At 36.6% G+C, this 17376-nt stretch overlaps 1 protein-coding gene and 1 long non-coding RNA gene across 2 annotated transcripts; one reads left to right on the top strand and one right to left on the bottom strand.

Moving 5' to 3' along the window:
• Positions 1-4491: 4491 nt before the first annotated feature.
• LOC147507521 (uncharacterized) lies at positions 4492-5800 on the bottom strand. Its single transcript, XR_015217692.1, has 2 exons — positions 5121-5800; positions 4492-4841 (listed from the first exon to the last, which is right to left on the bottom strand). It is a non-coding gene; the product is annotated as an uncharacterized LOC147507521 (long non-coding RNA).
• A 696-nt stretch (positions 5801-6496) lies between these two features.
• On the top strand, positions 6497-16919 carry LOC147507520 (uncharacterized). Its single transcript, XM_086600230.1, has 14 exons — positions 6497-6884; positions 6964-7125; positions 7204-7269; positions 7372-7515; positions 7676-7789; positions 8047-8148; positions 8260-8445; positions 10419-10508; positions 10574-10708; positions 12062-12184; positions 14460-14545; positions 14626-15238; positions 15313-15390; positions 15468-16919. Exons 1-14 carry the CDS (start codon positions 6591-6593, stop codon positions 16509-16511), a joined length of 3237 nt encoding a protein of 1078 aa, XP_086456356.1. The 5' UTR covers positions 6497-6590; the 3' UTR covers positions 16512-16919.
• Positions 16920-17376: the final 457 nt, after the last annotated feature.

Here is a 17376-nt window from a genome sequence, read left to right as displayed (position 1 = left end):
ATAGAAAAGTGGAAAATAGATTCTCCGGGCATGTAGAAATGGAAGAAACCAACTTACTTAAAAATAAAATGGAAGTTGTTTTCTTTGTTTCCCTTCTCTCTTGATTAAGAAGTGTTAAGGCATAATATCTTCCGATTTAAACCTCCGCCCATCTCTACAAAGCAGTAATGTTCGCTGCTAATTGTTAGATCCTTACATGTGTTACCACGATCTGCCGCCATTATGGACGTCAAAGTTTACACACACAGGAAAAATGAGAAATTTTGGGGTTTCCAGGGGTGTGATGTAGTGTTATGCGAGGTTTGATCCAGTGGTTCGCAATACTGATCCACTTTTTGAGGGTTTTGCTATAGTGCTTTGCAAAGTTTGGTTGAGGGCTCTAGCGTAGGAGAGTAGGAGACAAAGAAATCATTTTTTTTTAACCAAACATACAAAAAGGGATTCACTGAAAATATATTCAGACAAAGTGAAATCCAGGAACTGAATTTCTTCTTGAAATAGAAATCTGTGAACCAAACACAGCTTAAGTGCCGATGCAACTTGAAGTTTTGGCAACAAAAACTGGACACAATAAGTTCATTCCACCACTACACATGCCTCTTAGACGACTATTATGCATAAGGTAAAGCCATACCAAATTATTATAGGTTAAAGCGAGAACAAATTACGTGAAATAACACCAAAAACTTGGTTGTCCAGTCTAAACTATTGTCTATGATCTTAGAACTTAAAATAATAAAGAAACTAGTGAATTTGTACACTCCACGAGCTTCGTAATCCTAAAATTAGAAAGATAAATATGTAAGACAAGGCAAGATTTTAGGAAAACTTTCATATCAGAACATTTGAACAATGACAAATTCAAGTCTTTGATGAGTACCTCCATCATTTTACACGCAAGAGTTTCAAGTGATAGATAACTGCTGAGTATGTATGTCATCCTATACATGCAAGCACTGTCATGACTTGATAGCAGCAACTTTAGATGTCTTAAATGACTTGATAGTAGTAGCTTCAGATGTTTTAAATCAGTTAATCTATCAATCAAACAGTAGGTTTTCAACTTGTCATTGCTAAAGTTTTTCATACATTCTTCCAAATGGTACACCAATTGATTATTTGAAAACTATGATATGTACACTTACTTTTTCATGTACAACCCTTATTCCTAATCTCATCCCAACTAGGAGTAATTATAGCGCGAACTTGGTAAAAATCCTAATTTTCAGCAAACTAAAAATTTTGACGCTATCTTCTAGATAGCACAACTTCTTTCCACACGTATCCAAAAGTGATGAGACTTTTTGCATTTAAAAGCTAACCCACAAACCTTACTCTTTCGTGTTTTACAAAAAATCTAACTCTCCTCCTAACTTTATGAAAACTGGGATCAAACACTGCACAGAAAACTGTTTTCTGACAATTTCTGATGCGCATAATTGTAAGCGCCCAATTTTTCGGACAATTGAATATTCAAATAAAAGAATTTGATCAAAATATTCAACCATTTAATAAACCAAGACGTGAGTGGTTTTGACTCACATGAGTCCAACTAAAACTAAAATATAAAACACCTCTTTGAACATAGCGTTCAAAGAAATTTCGACAAAATTTCCTCTGTATTTTCAATATTTCATAAATCTACAACCTGTCATAACCTGAAAATCAGATAATATACTTCCATTTAATATATTATAACCTCAGTCGTAAACCCGAATACTAAAAGATATATTGATTCGTGACACCGGCTACCTAACCATCTCGACAAATGCCAGTTAAATCAAATAGCTGCAGCGCCCCGAAACCGATCTTTTACCCAATTATCGTCATAACTTCTAATTAATGAATTCATAACTAAAGACAATTAACATTACACTAAATTATTACAAAATCACTTAAAGGGAATAAATTTAGAACAAGAAAGAGCTAAAAGAACCGCCTTAGCCAATCAGAGTACGCTTCACGTAAAATTTTCTTAGTGAGCACATACGCCTTTTCCTGTCTTCTGGGAGTCTGGTTGTCCCTGTCATTTAACATTTTCTAACACGCAACGGTAGATGGTTAACCAGTATATAATAATCAAAGTGAATTAAATTTATATGTAGCTGACAAGATTTACTTAACGGCTTACCTTTCCATTACATCGAAATGTTTGCCTTACGTTTTTTCTTTATAAAATTCCCAGCGTGCTTAATTAATTAACAAATATCTAAGAAAACACTTAAAGCGATCAGCGTTAATAACTATAGTTAGATATTATGTACTACTGAGATTAAGATCATGCTTAACACGTAGAATCATATGTTCAAACCAAATTATCTGATAATAACATATATAGAATAACCGATCCTTGTTACGAGGGGTTGGGGTTTTCCTATGGAATTGGCCGGGGTGGCCCTCATTACCCATTTAGAGATTAAGCCAATCGTAGTTTTCCTATTGGGGTGTAAGGTTCTATGGGAATGGATTAAGCCATTCAGAGAAGAAAGGCGATATGGATTCCTCACTCATGTTCTAATTAGGTAGCGTCCACTAATTAACCAATTCTCAACTTGAATCGGTATTCTACCTAGTATGTCACTTCACTTCTACTTATTCGAGGTTTTCCCAAATTTTCAAGCAAATGAACCAAAAATCTCCATACCAATAAAAGAATATTAATTCATACTATTCTAACTAAAATATAGTTACGCGAGAAAATCAAACAATAAATTACGCGTAGCCTGGCGTTAGCCCTAGCGATATGGCATATAAGTGACTTGCTCTTTGCCTAAAATGGCGAACACGGCGGCTGGTGATGGCCTAGTCGCGCCCCGTTGATATGGCTTGATGCCCCTGACCACGACGACGCGGCACCGGCGGCGGTTTGTTTGATCTTAATAACTATATATATATAAGCTAATAATTAATAATGAACTTAAGGTGAATTACACATATTGTACACTAAGAAGACACATACGAAATTAGAAGATATGGGTAGTGTCCAACATAAAGTATATTTGTTCAATACATACATATGATGCATGTCTATGACAAGTCTAAAAGTATGCACAAATTAAATTACTTGCTAACTAATGATTTTAGGGTTCACAATCCATTCAAGATAAACATGAAAATTAGGTACCGAAATTCTTCAGCCCGCCTATCTTCCAATAGCTCCTGATCCGTAGAGACCGTGAGTGCTCAAACCACATAATCAAAGTCGTTCCTCCTTTCCAATTCCCTGAGCACCAACTCTTTTTCCCCCTTAGTTCGCGAAGGTTTTCCCCTACTAGTACGTGGACTACAGGTGTGCTACTCTCTCTCTCCCCCCTGTAATAGGTGTCATCTCCTCACCAATTACTAAAAATTAGATCCTTATCCTCTCTCTTTTCTTTTTTTAGGACCGTAGGAGCAAACCCAATATATATGAACAAGCCCATATAATAGCATAAGCCTAAGTAACCAAACAAGGCCTATATAATAAAACAAACCCAATAATAGAACATGCTCAATATTAATATAGAAGGCCCAATAAATAACAAGCCCAATACAATAAATAGGCCCAATATAAAAATAACCATCAATGAAAAGCTCATAATCATCAAAGTCCACCAATACTAAACATTAAAACCCCGCCAATGACAAACTTAACCCCGCCAATGACCTAGTAATTGACCGGTTCCATTTTAATGGTCACAAACAATAAATTTGTATTATCTTTGGAAATTACCGCGTCAAATACCCATACCAACACTCGTCAACACTTAAGTTTCTACTTAATCACTAACTCAACACATAAAATGACCAGATTACCCTTCGTTAAAAATCTGGGTCATTACAGTAATTGTCAAGGTCATATCTCTTTCCACACTCATCCAAATTGAGTGAGGCTTGCTGCACTAGATAGAAGACTCTTTAAGCTTTCATTAGGTTTTGGCCTTGCACAAATCTACAAAGTATAGTGTCCTATACACTTCCTACAATACAACCTGTCCATAGTATATGTGCCAACAGTCGTCATATATTGAAGTCAGTTTTCATAATCTTAATCATGAGTATGAACTTAGGTAAAAAACATGAGATTGTACCTCTATAAGTCTAGATTCTACTGGTTTTGGAATCGACACAAAATAGTAAATTTTTTATTTTATTACCACATATTGCTCAGTTTCAGTCCCAGTTTTTACATCAAACTTCAACTTCAATTTTAGCATACAAAACGACTAGATATGAGATTTTACAAAACACGAAAGTTGTAGATATGTGTGTCTACATTAAACAGGAATTAGATTTATATACAAAAGATTGAAAACGAGTTTTCTATGCTTAAATTACCAAGAACAGTTTTGAATTCTGAAAATGAAAACCCTATAACAAGAATCCAATGAATTCACATCATTCAAAACAATTGCAGACCTATATAATGCTACCAATCAATCAATAAACACATGGTTTACTCACCAAATTCAGATGCCTAAGAAATCAAAGTGAAAACAAGCGATACACGGCTGCGGCAACAACACCCCAATTTGAAGTAGAAACCCGAAAGTACAAAAATTCAATCTCCAAATAACCTTCTTTAACTCTTGATTGTAAAATGAAAAGTTAAAAAGAGATAGAGAAGATGAATATGAAATTACAATTAAAATAACAACAATAATTAATAAGAGCGAACTGAGTTCTTCCCCTAATTACAATCAAACAAGCAACTTGAAATTCCAAAACAAGACTTTTGAAACTAAATTAACTAGAGAAAATCCACAAAAAAAATGAAACCTTGAAGAAGAAGAAGGGGGATATTCGAACTTGTCTCCTGAATCCTCATCTTGAATTCGACCTTTGAATCCTTAGCTTCAATCCTAAAACCAAAGAAGAAACGAGATTGTCTTATGAAAATCTCTATTTGTTAACAATTTGTCATATTATATCTCTATTTGTTGACAGTGTGTGAATGAATTTAATAAACAAAATCAGCAAAATTAAAATTTGTAAACTCAAAGTGAATTAATTTATAAAACAAAATGAATAATTTACACAACAACACGAATAATCAACTTAACACAACCACCAAAAGCGATCAACACCCTAGATTTCCATAAATAGAGAAACAAATTGAGATGAAGAAATAGAGGGAGTACCTGAGAAAAGTTGAGAGCCTGATCAAAGTCATAGATCTGGCCTTTGGTGTGGGGTTGAGGTGGAGAGAGATACTTGTGGCTTTGGTGTGGGGTTGAGGTGGTAGAGAGACAGCGGCGGCGTTGAGAACTGAAAATTTCTTTTTGATAGATTTTCTTTAGAAATCGGACGAGATTACTTTGCTTTTCACTGGGTATAAGGGTGGGAATGAGCCAAAAGAGAGTCCATTCACAACAAATGCAAAACAACAGCCTTTGAGTCCATTAACAACGACCATAAACACTCGTTATACAAACAAGGGCCATTAACCGTCCTTTTTGCCCCGAGGCAGGTGTCGTTTTTAGCCAAATTGGTGTAGTGAACCACCTCTACTGCAGTTGGACTATGTATTGATTTCGCAAATTCTCATTTCATTATTAGCTTACTCCACCCTCCCAAAAAATCACTTACATAAACTAGTGGTTCAAGCATATTAGAGTGGTTTGAGGATGTTGTAAGATATGATTGTCTGTTTGGGGATGTTATTGCTATATGTGATATATCCTGTTAGTGAGTGAGCTAGGTGTGAATCATTTTGAAAAATATCATGGATATTTACGAGCACTCTCGATCACTACCAAGTGGAACGGTGAAAGCTAAATCTACTTGTGTCTGAGCATCTATCCAAAAGTTCCATCACTCTATAACACTATGTAAAGTTGATCTAACTCATATTTCACTATTCTATGGTATTATATAAAAAAAATAAATGCATATAAGAAAATTAATTAATTGAATCCCAAAAATTTAAACTAATATGTAAGCTAACTATTAATAACATTTAATAATAGTATATTGGATTCAAAATATTTAATCTAAACTAATTACTTACCTGAGAATTAACCACTACACTCAACACGTGTTATGTATTGTGTTTAGAAGACACTACTTGCATATTCGTTGTGTCAGGCGCTTGAAATTGTCACTCGAAATCGTGCATTTGGTAGTCAACTATGTATGGATGTACCTCGATCAATCGATGCGGCATCCTTGGCTTCTTCAACCTCTTCATCCTTGCCAACTGCTCCCTCTACATTCTTATGTTCTTCTTCATCACCAATATCGTTTGTATATTGCCAATAGTCATCGACGAAAGGTTCAAAATTAGGATCCATTGTTTTGAAGAGAATAGAGGGTGAAAATGAGGAGAACCTTCAACCTTGGCTTTAATTCCCTTCCTTTAGCTGACTAGTGTGATTTTCCTGCCTTGCCCAAATACCCATTGGGGTATTGGGCTTTTATCCACCTTAAAAATGAGCCCAATACACCACCGCACGCGCATCAAACCTCTTCTTTTAACACAAAAAAAGTGAATCCACGCATTTCATTCCCTCTTTTGCTTTTTAAAATTCTCCTCTCCTCCTTCCTCCTCTCTCTATTCCCCCCACACTAAACAAAACCCTATAATAATAATAAATAAAAAAAAAAAAAAGATGATGCAAAAAATATTCAATCGTGGTACACCCAGTTCAAAAGAAAATAATGAAATGGAGACGTCGTCACCACAAAACCCTAGTACTAGCAGTTCACCATCATCGAATTTATTTACTAGTACTACAACTGGTACTGGACCGGCTAGACCATTAAGATTAGTTTATTGTGATGAGAAAGGTAAATTTCGTATGGATCCAGAAGCTGTTGCTACTCTTCAACTTGTTAAAGGTCCTATTGGTGTTGTTTCTGTTTGCGGCCGTGCTCGTCAAGGCAAAAGCTTCATTCTCAATCAGGTAAACCGGTTGTTTCTTTATTTTCTAGGGTTAGGGTTGTAAATTTTGCACTAATGAATGGTGGAAATTAATGCTGTAGCTACTTGGGAGAAGTAGTGGATTTCAAGTGGCATCGACACACCGTCCATGTACTAAAGGACTATGGATGTGGAGTGCACCTTTGAGAAGAAGTACTATTGATGGAACCGAATATAGTCTTTTACTTTTGGATAGTGAAGGGATTGATGCCTATGATCAAACGGTTAGTTGTTTCATTCACTCTTTGTAAAAGTTGTTAATGTGGCTGTATCTGATTACTTAATTCATTGTCTCCTCGCAGGGTACTTACAGTACGCAGATATTCTCCCTCGCTGTCCTTTTATCTAGCATGTTTGTTTACAACCAGGTTGGGCGTATCACTAATTCTTACTAATCTTTATTCCATCATGTAAAATAAATCCTACAAGCTGCTCATTTGGTTCCCCTTTTTCTTCTTTGGGTTTTTTAGATGGGTGGTATTGATGAATCTGCAATTGATCGTCTATCCCTCGTCACTGAAATGACGAAACATATTCGTGTTAGAGCCTCTGGAGGAAGGAGCACAGCATCCGAGCTTGGGCAATTCTCTCCAATCTTTGTTTGGCTTTTGAGGGTGATTATATCTTGCACCACACTTTTAGCCTTTCTTTAATTATTTCTTAGTCATATAGTTGCTCTTTATTAACCTAGCGAGTTATATTTTCACTTGTTCACATTATCGATTTGTAAATTTTTACTTTTGAGAATTCATCAAGTTATTGTTTGTTTTACAGGATTTTTATTTGGAATTAGCTGAGGATAATAGGAAGATAACTCCACGTGATTACCTAGAGTTAGCTTTAAAGCCAATGCAAGGTGGTGGAAAAGATATAGCTTCAAAAAATGAGGTATTATGTAGGATTAAATAAAATCTGCATGTGGAAATTTCTACACTGTTTGAATTTTGGTGGAGTGGAATTTTCATTTTTGGGGAAATTTTCCCTAGTGAAAACCTGACTTCTCTAGTCGCTTTATCGGATACTAAGCATCTGCCTCGTGTTGTAATTTTTTTAGTTGGACATATGATCCTCTCCCTTTTGGAGCAATTTTAATGCTATGTATGTCCAGTTGATGATGTTAATTTATTGAATATAATGACATGTAGATAAGGGAGTCAATTCGGGGTCTTTTTCCGGACCGCGAATGCTTCACCCTTGTAAGACCTTTGAACAATGAACACGATCTACAACGACTCGATCAAACATCTGTGAGTAATCTTTTTGTTTGTAATCTCCAATTATTTCTACTTTGTTAAGTTATATGAATTTATTTGGATTGTATCTACATCTCCTTATAAACCTATCTAAATTGTTTGTAGTTGGACAAATTACGCCCAGAGTTCAGATCTGGCTTGGATGCATTAACAAGATTTGTCTTTGAGAGAACTAGGCCCAAACAAGTAGGGGCTACAGTAATGACTGGCCCTATTCTTGCTGGTTTAACGCAGTCTTTTCTTGATGCTTTAAATAATGGTGCAGTGCCTACTATAGCTTCCTCATGGCAGGTGAGATATGGTTGATTATTCCTTAGTTACCACTTGACATGTTCCTCTAGATTGATGTCTTTGGCCTTAATGTTATGTGTTACATGGGTATGCTATGCAGTGGCCAATGACTAAAGCATATGAAGAAACTAATTTGTTCTTTTTATTCACTTTTTGGATTAGTGTAATGTATTTGGCGTCTTCTGTGGGAATGGTAATCTTCACTTGCTTTTCAAATTCATTGGAGGGAAAAGCTAAATAGTGTTATGACTATGTTCATTCTTGTATAGCTAGAGAACACAAGTGTTGATAGATATGTGAATACCCATTTATGATCTCACATTTGCTAGGTTTTAATAATCTTGGTAGGTTGGTACTTGGGAAGCATGAAGGTTTGCATGCGTGGCAGAAGCATAAGCAGTGCTGATATTGGTTTGCATCGGTGGATTTGATAGTTAAGGCCTTAGTTAAGCAATCTTCCCATCTAGCTACAAAAGAAGCAAAAAGCACCTAGCAAAAGCCTTGAAGACTTTGGACCACTGAAACCGAAAATCATTTTTTGACCAGATAAACTTTTTCTTGTGTAGCTGACATCAGTTAGCGGGGGGGGGGGGGGAGTGGGGGGGGGCGCATAGAAGTCAGGTGGGGCACGTGCCCTTGGTGAACTTCTAAAAGGGAACTAGTTCACTTGGATTAGTCACACAAAACAGCCTCACTGACCACCACCACTCAAACCACAAAACTAGTTAAGTCTCTCATTACCTAGACCACCACTCAAGCAGTGAAGCTTAAAAACCACTTCCTGTAATTCACACACAACTTATTCACCCCAGGTCCCACCATTCAAACTATCAAACACCAAGTGCTAATTAATCACTTCTGTAAATGGAGTTTATAGTTAAAGTTAATAATACAAAGTTGACTATTTTTGCATATGTTAAATCACTTGGTAGAATCCCATCAAAGTTCAATCTCCAAGCCATATTTTTAGAGGTAAACCAAGAAAGAGAAATAGTATTGTTAAAAAAGGTTTCTTCTGCTTGAAATTTTTGGAATGCTTCACATGTAATGTAAAAAATATTAGAAAAAATAATTTTTTTAGTGACATAATAATTAGCATTTTACTTTACTTCATTTTGATTTGGGGATTTTTTTTGTGAATTGGAGAATTTTTTTGTCTCCGCCACTGGCTGAGATGGCTTTAAAATGATGTCACTTACGCTGAGACAGCCAAGTAATTTGAGTATCTAGATGGAAAGCAGATCAAATGCGCCAGAAAACCACAAAAGCACATTATTACAGATGAAAAAAAGTTAGGTACTATTGTTTTGGGCTTCCAAAGGTTATCAGTGGTGGTATAAATGCACTCAAAGAATGTACACATCACAGCAGACAAAAAGAAAAACAGTCTTGAAAAGAGTTCTGGAACATTAGATGATTAGACCAGGAAGTTGAGGAATAGAGGCAGGAGTTTTAGCTGTAACCCTGTAGCCAACCATGATAAAATAGAAAAGTACAAAGGTTTGACAAAAAAGATACCTCCTTTGCTGGGATGCCACACTCTATTTTCACAGATCTGTAGGTCAAGAGGAACCTCAGCCTTTCAATTGGGGATGCTCTTCAAAGCCCATTCGTTCAAAGCCTCGCACAGAGCTTGGTCCAAGTCAGGGCTATCTGAGATCTAACCACGGAATCTGAAATAGGTTTAGGTAAATTTTTTTAAAACCTCAAAAATTCTAATCAGTAGAGCTGGTAATTGCGGGTGACTGATAGTTGAACTTAATGACTTGGTCCTTTTGATGCTACTACTTATTAATATTGAAAACATTTCCTACTTGAGCACTTCATTTTATATAGTTGAAATGAAAGATGATTTTGTTATTCTTTACTTCCAATACTAAAAGGAATTAATAATGGCCCCTTCTATTTTGGCAGTTTGTTGAAATGAATGTTTAACTTCTGTGTACACTTTTTGAGTTACATTTACTTTGCAGAGTGTTGAAGAAGCAGAATGTAGAAAGGCATATGACACAGCTTCTGAGGTTTATATGGCCTCCTTTGATCGCTCGAAGCCTCCTGATGAAGTAAGTATGCATTGTTTAGAGCTTCCTTAAAAAATCTTTCTGGTATCTAATGACTTATATTATAGGCTACCTTAAGAGAAGCTCATGAGGAAGCAGTTCAAAAATCAATTGCTGCATTTAATGCTTCTGCTGTAGGAGTTGGTTCGGTTAGACAGAAGTACGAGAAGCTTCTTCAGACTTTCTTAAGAAGGGCATTTGAGGTGATATTTAACGTCTTTTCCAGTAGATTTTGGCATCATTATGTTAAACCTTGAGCAGTTCATGAGGTTTTCGAAAAATAAGTCGAAAATTTGTAATGAACTTTCGGTCAAGTACTTTGAAGTTCATTTAGATAAATCATTTGTTGAACCCCCATAAAACTGATACTAAAAATTGAAAATCAGCTAAGCATGTGAACACCAAATGCAGATATTTATTTGACAAATACAGAAAAACCCAAAGGCTCATAATGAGAACCCCTCAGAGATTGATTTCAAATGCATTTTGACTGATACTGTGCACTTAAGGGAATACCTTAATTAGAAGGGAAGTTGATAATTTAACAACCTGATGTCATGTGAACTTGGACCAGTATTGAACAGCTGAGTACAGACCTTTGATTTGATAGGATTATATAAGATTTTCTAAGGTCCCACCCAAGCTCCTTTGGATTTATATTATTTTTAAATAGGTTACGCTATTGGCTGCATTGATGGGCCAATTACATTTCAGAATTAACCGCGTCAGAATTGCATCTAAACTCCTTTAAGCATGTAATAAAACGTCATGCAATGTCCACTAGCTAACTCGGAACAATGGATTTTGAATTTCCATCCTTATAGCTTTGCACGTTGTTCCTGTTGTGGCGATAACGATGCTCTACTTCTTTGTTGTGGCTTCTATTACATGACTACAACTCTATAATTTGTTTTTTTGATTTTAGTGGCCAACGATTTGCAATGTTTCTTTTATTGGTATCATCGGTACACATTTTTCAACTTGTCATTTGTTGATAAAGATTCCTCCGAATGTAACGTATATAAGTATTACATGCTACGTTGTCATATTATGAATCTTAAAGTCCAAATAAAATAATGACTTTTTAGCGAATTACAGACCCTATGTTTTAAATAAAATGTTTGGACCGTGGATTTGACTTGTTATTTATGCTCGTATGTATGGTCTTTACTATGTAATGTTGATAGGGTGAGTGTATAGTTGGAAAGCGCAGTTTAAATCGCATAAAATGCTCGTGCCTAAAATTTTTCTCCTAGAAACTGTGGCCTGATCTAAGTTAGTGGACCTGTTGTAATATTTGTGATGTTCCCAATCAGAGTTGTATACTTGAGCAATTGGAATCATGGTGATTAGTGAAATTCAAATTGTGAATTCTAAGGTTTTAATAACACTGCTACAAGCATCAGATGGTGGTTGTTATGGTGAATCAGAAGATTTTTTATGTCGTCCACAAAATTGCTGTATCATATGCTGATATTGAATTAAGTACTCATGTTGTCATTTGTTTAATCTGTTCACATTGCATCTGTATTAACTTGGTTAAACAAACAATGCAGGAGTACAGAAAGAGTGCTTTCATGGAGGCGGACGCAAAATGTTCAAACACTATACAGTCCATGGAAAAGAAGTTACGATCAGCGTGTCATGGACCTGATGCAAAAGTTGATTATGTTATTAAAGTAAGCCAGTGTTCCAATTCTTCACCTCCCCTGTTTGTGCTCAGTTATTATTCATTTCACATCCTGTACTTAGACAGCTAAGTAACTGATTGCTCAAGGGAAGATCTATGTGGAAAGATGCATGCCTGTGGTAACATACTATTATGCACTTGTGATTTCGTATACATACAGCAAGGTGCTCCTTGTTTCTTAGCAGCCAGCCAGGCCCAGCGTGAGCATGGTTTAATTAGGTTTACCAAGTTATCTGGTTGAGTGACTCATTTTCTTTTCTGAACTGTAATTGGTTTTATTTCCTTTAGAGAAAGTTGCCTTGGAAAGGTTTGAGATCATCATTTTGGTTGAGTGACTCATGTTTATTAGTACGATTTTGGAGGAAGCATTGTATTATGTTCAGAGCAACATATGCAAAATGAATATTATCATTCACACACTGATATTTGTATCTTAACTGAAAAAGTTAAAAAAGGATATAGTATCTAGCGTAAGTAGGACATGGGAGCCAAACTTTTGCAACAATAGCTCAAGATTGGAAATTCGTTTCATTAACCCATTCTGATACCGCCTAGGTGCATTGGTAGTTCTTAGTTTTCTCCCTTGTCATAGCTTTCCTTGACTCTTTTACCTTATTCTAACTTTTAGGCTCTGTGAGTCCAAGGTCCACTGACCAGTTGTTGGTGTTATATTGAAACCTTCATTTAATACCTGAAAGTAATCTCCATATTCACATAATCTTGTATTGGACCCTTTACCGGCTGTTAGTGCACCAATCATATAAAGTTTGCATCAACACTTTCATGTAAAATCCAACTCTGCATCTTTAGCGTAGCATCGACACTTACATTTTAAGTGTAAGGATCATTTTCCTTGCTCTCTAGTCCTATGAAACTCTGGTCTTTTTCTGATACCATTTTCTATGGTAGTTGCTTTATCTTTTGCATCGGTTGAGAATGTTGAAAGACCTTTTTTTGTTTCCAAATCGCCTTCTTTTGGAGGTTTTTATCAAGATATGAGTTTTATCTTGTGTGGCCATCAAAAGAACTTAATGTGATGTTGTGAACATTTAGAGGTTGTGTAACAATATTGTTGGGCAAATCCCTTTTCTTGCAAACACCATCTGATTTTGTGCTTGGTAGATAAATAATGATGATAGGATTGATAGGTATCATAAATGAGAGGGTCTATAACAATGATGTATGGCAAACACCATTGCCAGCAAACGCCATCTGATGGTGTGCTTGGTGGATAACAAACAATGATGGACATTTTTATCAAGGTATGAATTTTATCTTTTGTGTCCCATCAAAAGAACAAAATACAATGTCGTGTATGTTCAGAGGTTTTATAACAAGTTTGTTGGGTAAACACGATCTGACGGTGTGCCTGGTAGATAAATAACGATGTCTAAGTGTATAACAATGATGAATGGAAAACACCATTGCCCACAAACGCCTTCTGATGGTGTGCTTAGTGGATAAACAACGATGACAGGCAATTTTAGGAAGTAGGAGAAGTGAAAGATTCAATCAATCTTTATTGTGAGTGGTTTACATGGTTTTGGAGAACAATCATTTGTCGAGAAGATTGATATTGGAAGTAGGGATCATTGCTGGCAATACAAACACAAGTTATTATATGGGAAGATAGGTTGTATGGTCATACATTTCCTTCTTTATATGTAGAATTATTCACACATGAACTTATGCTTTGGTGCTTTACTTGTAGACAACTATAATATTTGATTGATTAAATCCCTTACGTATGAGGTGAGCAAGTGTGAGCTATTTCCTTAAAACTGTTATGGGGTTCAGGGTGGGTGTATTAGGGGTGATACTTGGTGGGTTTTGGTCTTGAAAATTAGCTACTTGTTAATAATTCAAGTGTTAATGTAATCCTTTTTCTGAGTATACTGATATATTATCTTTTTATTATCAATCAAAACAAAAACTCTCCTGTGATGTTCCAATCGGGAGTGAATTTTTTCTCTTAGCCCGTCATGGGTATACTTTCAATACATAGTTTGATGTGCACTCCAGTACCTCATTTTTCTATCTAATTTTGTTATGCTCTTTTGAAAAAGATCAATGATCCAGTTTACATGAGATAGCCTATATGGAGTGTCCGAATTCCTTGTTTAGGATATACCAGTTTGATATGTCAGATTTTTTTTAAATTATTGTTTGTTTTGTTTGGGGCGTAGTTTGTTGTCACCATACCGTTTATGTAGTTCTTTTCCTGTGACACACTAATATATCATGCTAAAAACTGTTTCTGTTAGGTTCTCGATGGTTTGCTATCTGAGTATGAAGCATCATCCCATGGTCCTGGGAAATGGCAAAAGCTAACCACCTTCTTACAACAAAGGTATGCTCTCTCTCTCTCTCTCTCTCTCTCTCTCTCTCTCTCTCTCTCTATCTATCTATTAATGTGATCAATTTTCCCAGTTTGGAAGGTCCGATACTTGATCTTGCTAAGAAACAAGTAGATCAAATTGGATCAGAGAAAAGTGCACTCATGTTGAAATGCCGGTCAATTGAGGATCGAATGGGATTGCTTAACAAGCAACTGGAAGCAAGTGAAATGAATAAAACAGAATACTTGAGGCGTTATGAGAATGCTATCAATGACAAGAAGGCTCTTGCAGAGGACTATATGGGCCGGATAACTAATCTACAGAGTAAATGCAGCTCTTTGGAGGAAAGGTGCACTAACTTAATGAAAGATCGAGACTCTGCACGGCAGGAGTCTTTGGACTGGAAAAGAAAATGTGACCAGATCTTGTCGAAGCAGAAAGCAGAAGAAGGCCAGGCTCATGGAGAAATAGCAACTCTGAAGTCTAGAGCAAGTGCCACTGAAGCTATGCTAGGTGCTGCTCGAGAACAGGCTCAATCGGCTCAGGAGGAAGCAGCTGAGTGGAGACGGAAGTTTGATCTTGCTGCTCGAGAGGCCAAGGCAGCTTTGGAAAAGGCTGCTACGGTGCAGGAGCGCTCAAATAAGCAAACTCAAATAAGGGAGGATGCTTTGAGGGAAGAATTCTCTGCCAGTTTGGCTGAGAAGGTGATCTTTCTCTCTCTCTCTCTCTCTGTGGCTTTTAACTATAGGCTTATTCTCCCTCCACAAACCAATTGCAGGAAGAAGTAATCAAGGAAAAAGTATCAAAGATTGAATATGCTGACCAGCGTCTGACAACTTTGAGTTTAGAGTTGAAGGTGAGCCTCTTTTATCATTAAGTATGTCATCTCTCTCCTCCGTCATTAAGTATGATTTTTTTGTTATCTTTTTGCAGGCTGCTGAGTCAAAATTGAGGAATTATGGTGTGGAAACTTCTGCCCTTCAACTTAAAATCAAGGACTTGGACGAGAAGCTAGAATCTGTTAAGGAGACAGCTCAATCATATGAGAGAAGAGCCAGGATAGTGGAACAAGAAAAGACCTATCTGGAGGAGAAGTACCTTTCGGAGTTTAAAAGGTTTGAAGAAGTCCAGGAGAGATGTAAAATTGCCGAAATGGAGGCAAAGAGAGCAACTGATTTGGCCGATAAAGCTCGTGCAGAAGCTGGGACTGCTCAGAGGGAAAAGAGTGAAGTTCAACGGGTTGCGATGGAAAGGTTAAACCAGATCGAAAGAGCTGAAAGGCAGATTGAAAATCTGGAGAGACAGAAAGCTGACCTGATTAATGAAGTAGATGGATTACGTGTCTCTGAAATGGATGCCGTTTCTAAGGTTGCATTATTGGAGGCCCGGGTTGACGAGAGGGAGAAAGAGATCGAGTCATTATTGAAATCAAATAATGAACAGAGGTCAAGTACTGTCCAAGTCCTTGAAAGTCTTCTGGAGAATGAACGAGCAGCACGAGCAGAGGCAAATAACAGAGCAGAAGCACTATCTATGCAGCTCCAGTCCACACAGAGTAAACTTGATTTACTCCAGCAAGAGTTGACTTCTGTTCGTCTGAATGAAACTGCATTGGATAGCAAACTCAAGACTGCTTCTCATGGAAAACGTTTAAGGTCAGAAAACTATGATATGGGAATGGACTCCGTCCATGATATGGAGGTTGATGATAGAAGTGGAGGGAGGAAGAGATCCAAGAGCACAAACAGTCCTCTCAAGGTTACACAGGCTGACGATGGAGGTTCAGTTTTTAGGGGTGACGATGATAACAACCACAGCCAGTATACTGGTTCAGAGGATTATACAAAGCTTACAGTGTTGAAACTGAAGCAGGAACTTACAGATCATGGTTTTGGTGCAGAGCTGCTTCAGTTGAAGAATCCTTGCAAAAAAAGGGATATTCTATCTTTGTATGAGAAACATGTTCTCAAGAGGTAGTGAAGTATCTAATATTTTAGTGTGCAGTGGGAATATGTATTCTGTATTCTAATTGGTAGTGATAGATCAACTTTGGTTGCCAAAATTGTTGAAAGTGTTCGGAAGGTTGGACTATCTGATAGTACCTTGCCTATTTACTCATATGGTTGTAATATCGGTTTGTTAGGAGAAGTGACAGTGAGATGTTCTTAGAGTCTTGAAGATTTTCTTTTTTGTACTTGCTACTTGTGGTTGGTTAGTTTATGCAGCGAGGTGATTGTTGAGATTGGTTGCTCGTTCTGTGATTGTGCTGCAAGCCGTGACCATCAAGCACAGTTCTTAGAGCGACCTTTAACAAAATCGTGTGAAGAATGTAAAGGATATTTTAACTCTTTACAGATTCTTGTAAATGTTTCCAGGTTACTTAAACTGCTTTGCTACTGTTTGCAGTTTCTCAAAGTTCTGTTAAGTTTATCTAGTCTAAAACTGAAACTGATAAATTTGTTTCTGTATTAATTTGACGATAATAGATTTAAAGTAAGAAATTTTAGTTTTTATTATTGGTAACAAATCTCCACATATGGTAAATCTGGGTGATGAGTTGTTGATTTATGATTTTATGGTGCTACTATTTGAGTTCGTCTACCCCGGGGATATCCTCATGGGGACGACATCGATCGTTGGATCGAAAATCAAAACAAATCAAAAACAAATTCACATCTCTCTTCCTTTTTGTTTTGATTTTCGGACCGTTAGATTTCGATCCAACGGTATCGCACACTCATCCCTATAGAGATATCCTTGGGGTAGCAATGGTATTGGCAACGGTATTTACGGATGGTTCTGAGTTAATAAGGATTTTACTATTTACTTATTTAGGGTGGTA

The sequence above is a fragment of the Coptis chinensis genome, chromosome 3 (genome assembly GCF_015680905.1).
Source record: "Coptis chinensis isolate HL-2020 chromosome 3, ASM1568090v1, whole genome shotgun sequence".
Taxonomy (NCBI): domain Eukaryota; kingdom Viridiplantae; phylum Streptophyta; class Magnoliopsida; order Ranunculales; family Ranunculaceae; genus Coptis; species Coptis chinensis.
The sequence above is the reverse complement of the archived record's forward strand: the minus strand, read 5'-3'. Positions and strand labels throughout refer to the sequence as shown.

What these genes read in the sequence shown, in the direction of transcription:
- LOC147507520 (XM_086600230.1), top strand. Translation starts at nt 6,591, where the DNA reads ATGATGCAAAAAATATTCAATCGTGGTACACCCAGTTCAAAAGAAAAT. An exon ending in TTGATGCCTATGATCAAACG is followed by an intron (nt 7,126 to 7,203) that starts GTTAGTTGTTTC and finishes GTCTCCTCGCAG; the next exon opens with GGTACTTACAGTACGCAGAT. An exon ending in CTGCCAGTTTGGCTGAGAAG is followed by an intron (nt 15,239 to 15,312) that starts GTGATCTTTCTC and finishes AACCAATTGCAG; the next exon opens with GAAGAAGTAATCAAGGAAAA.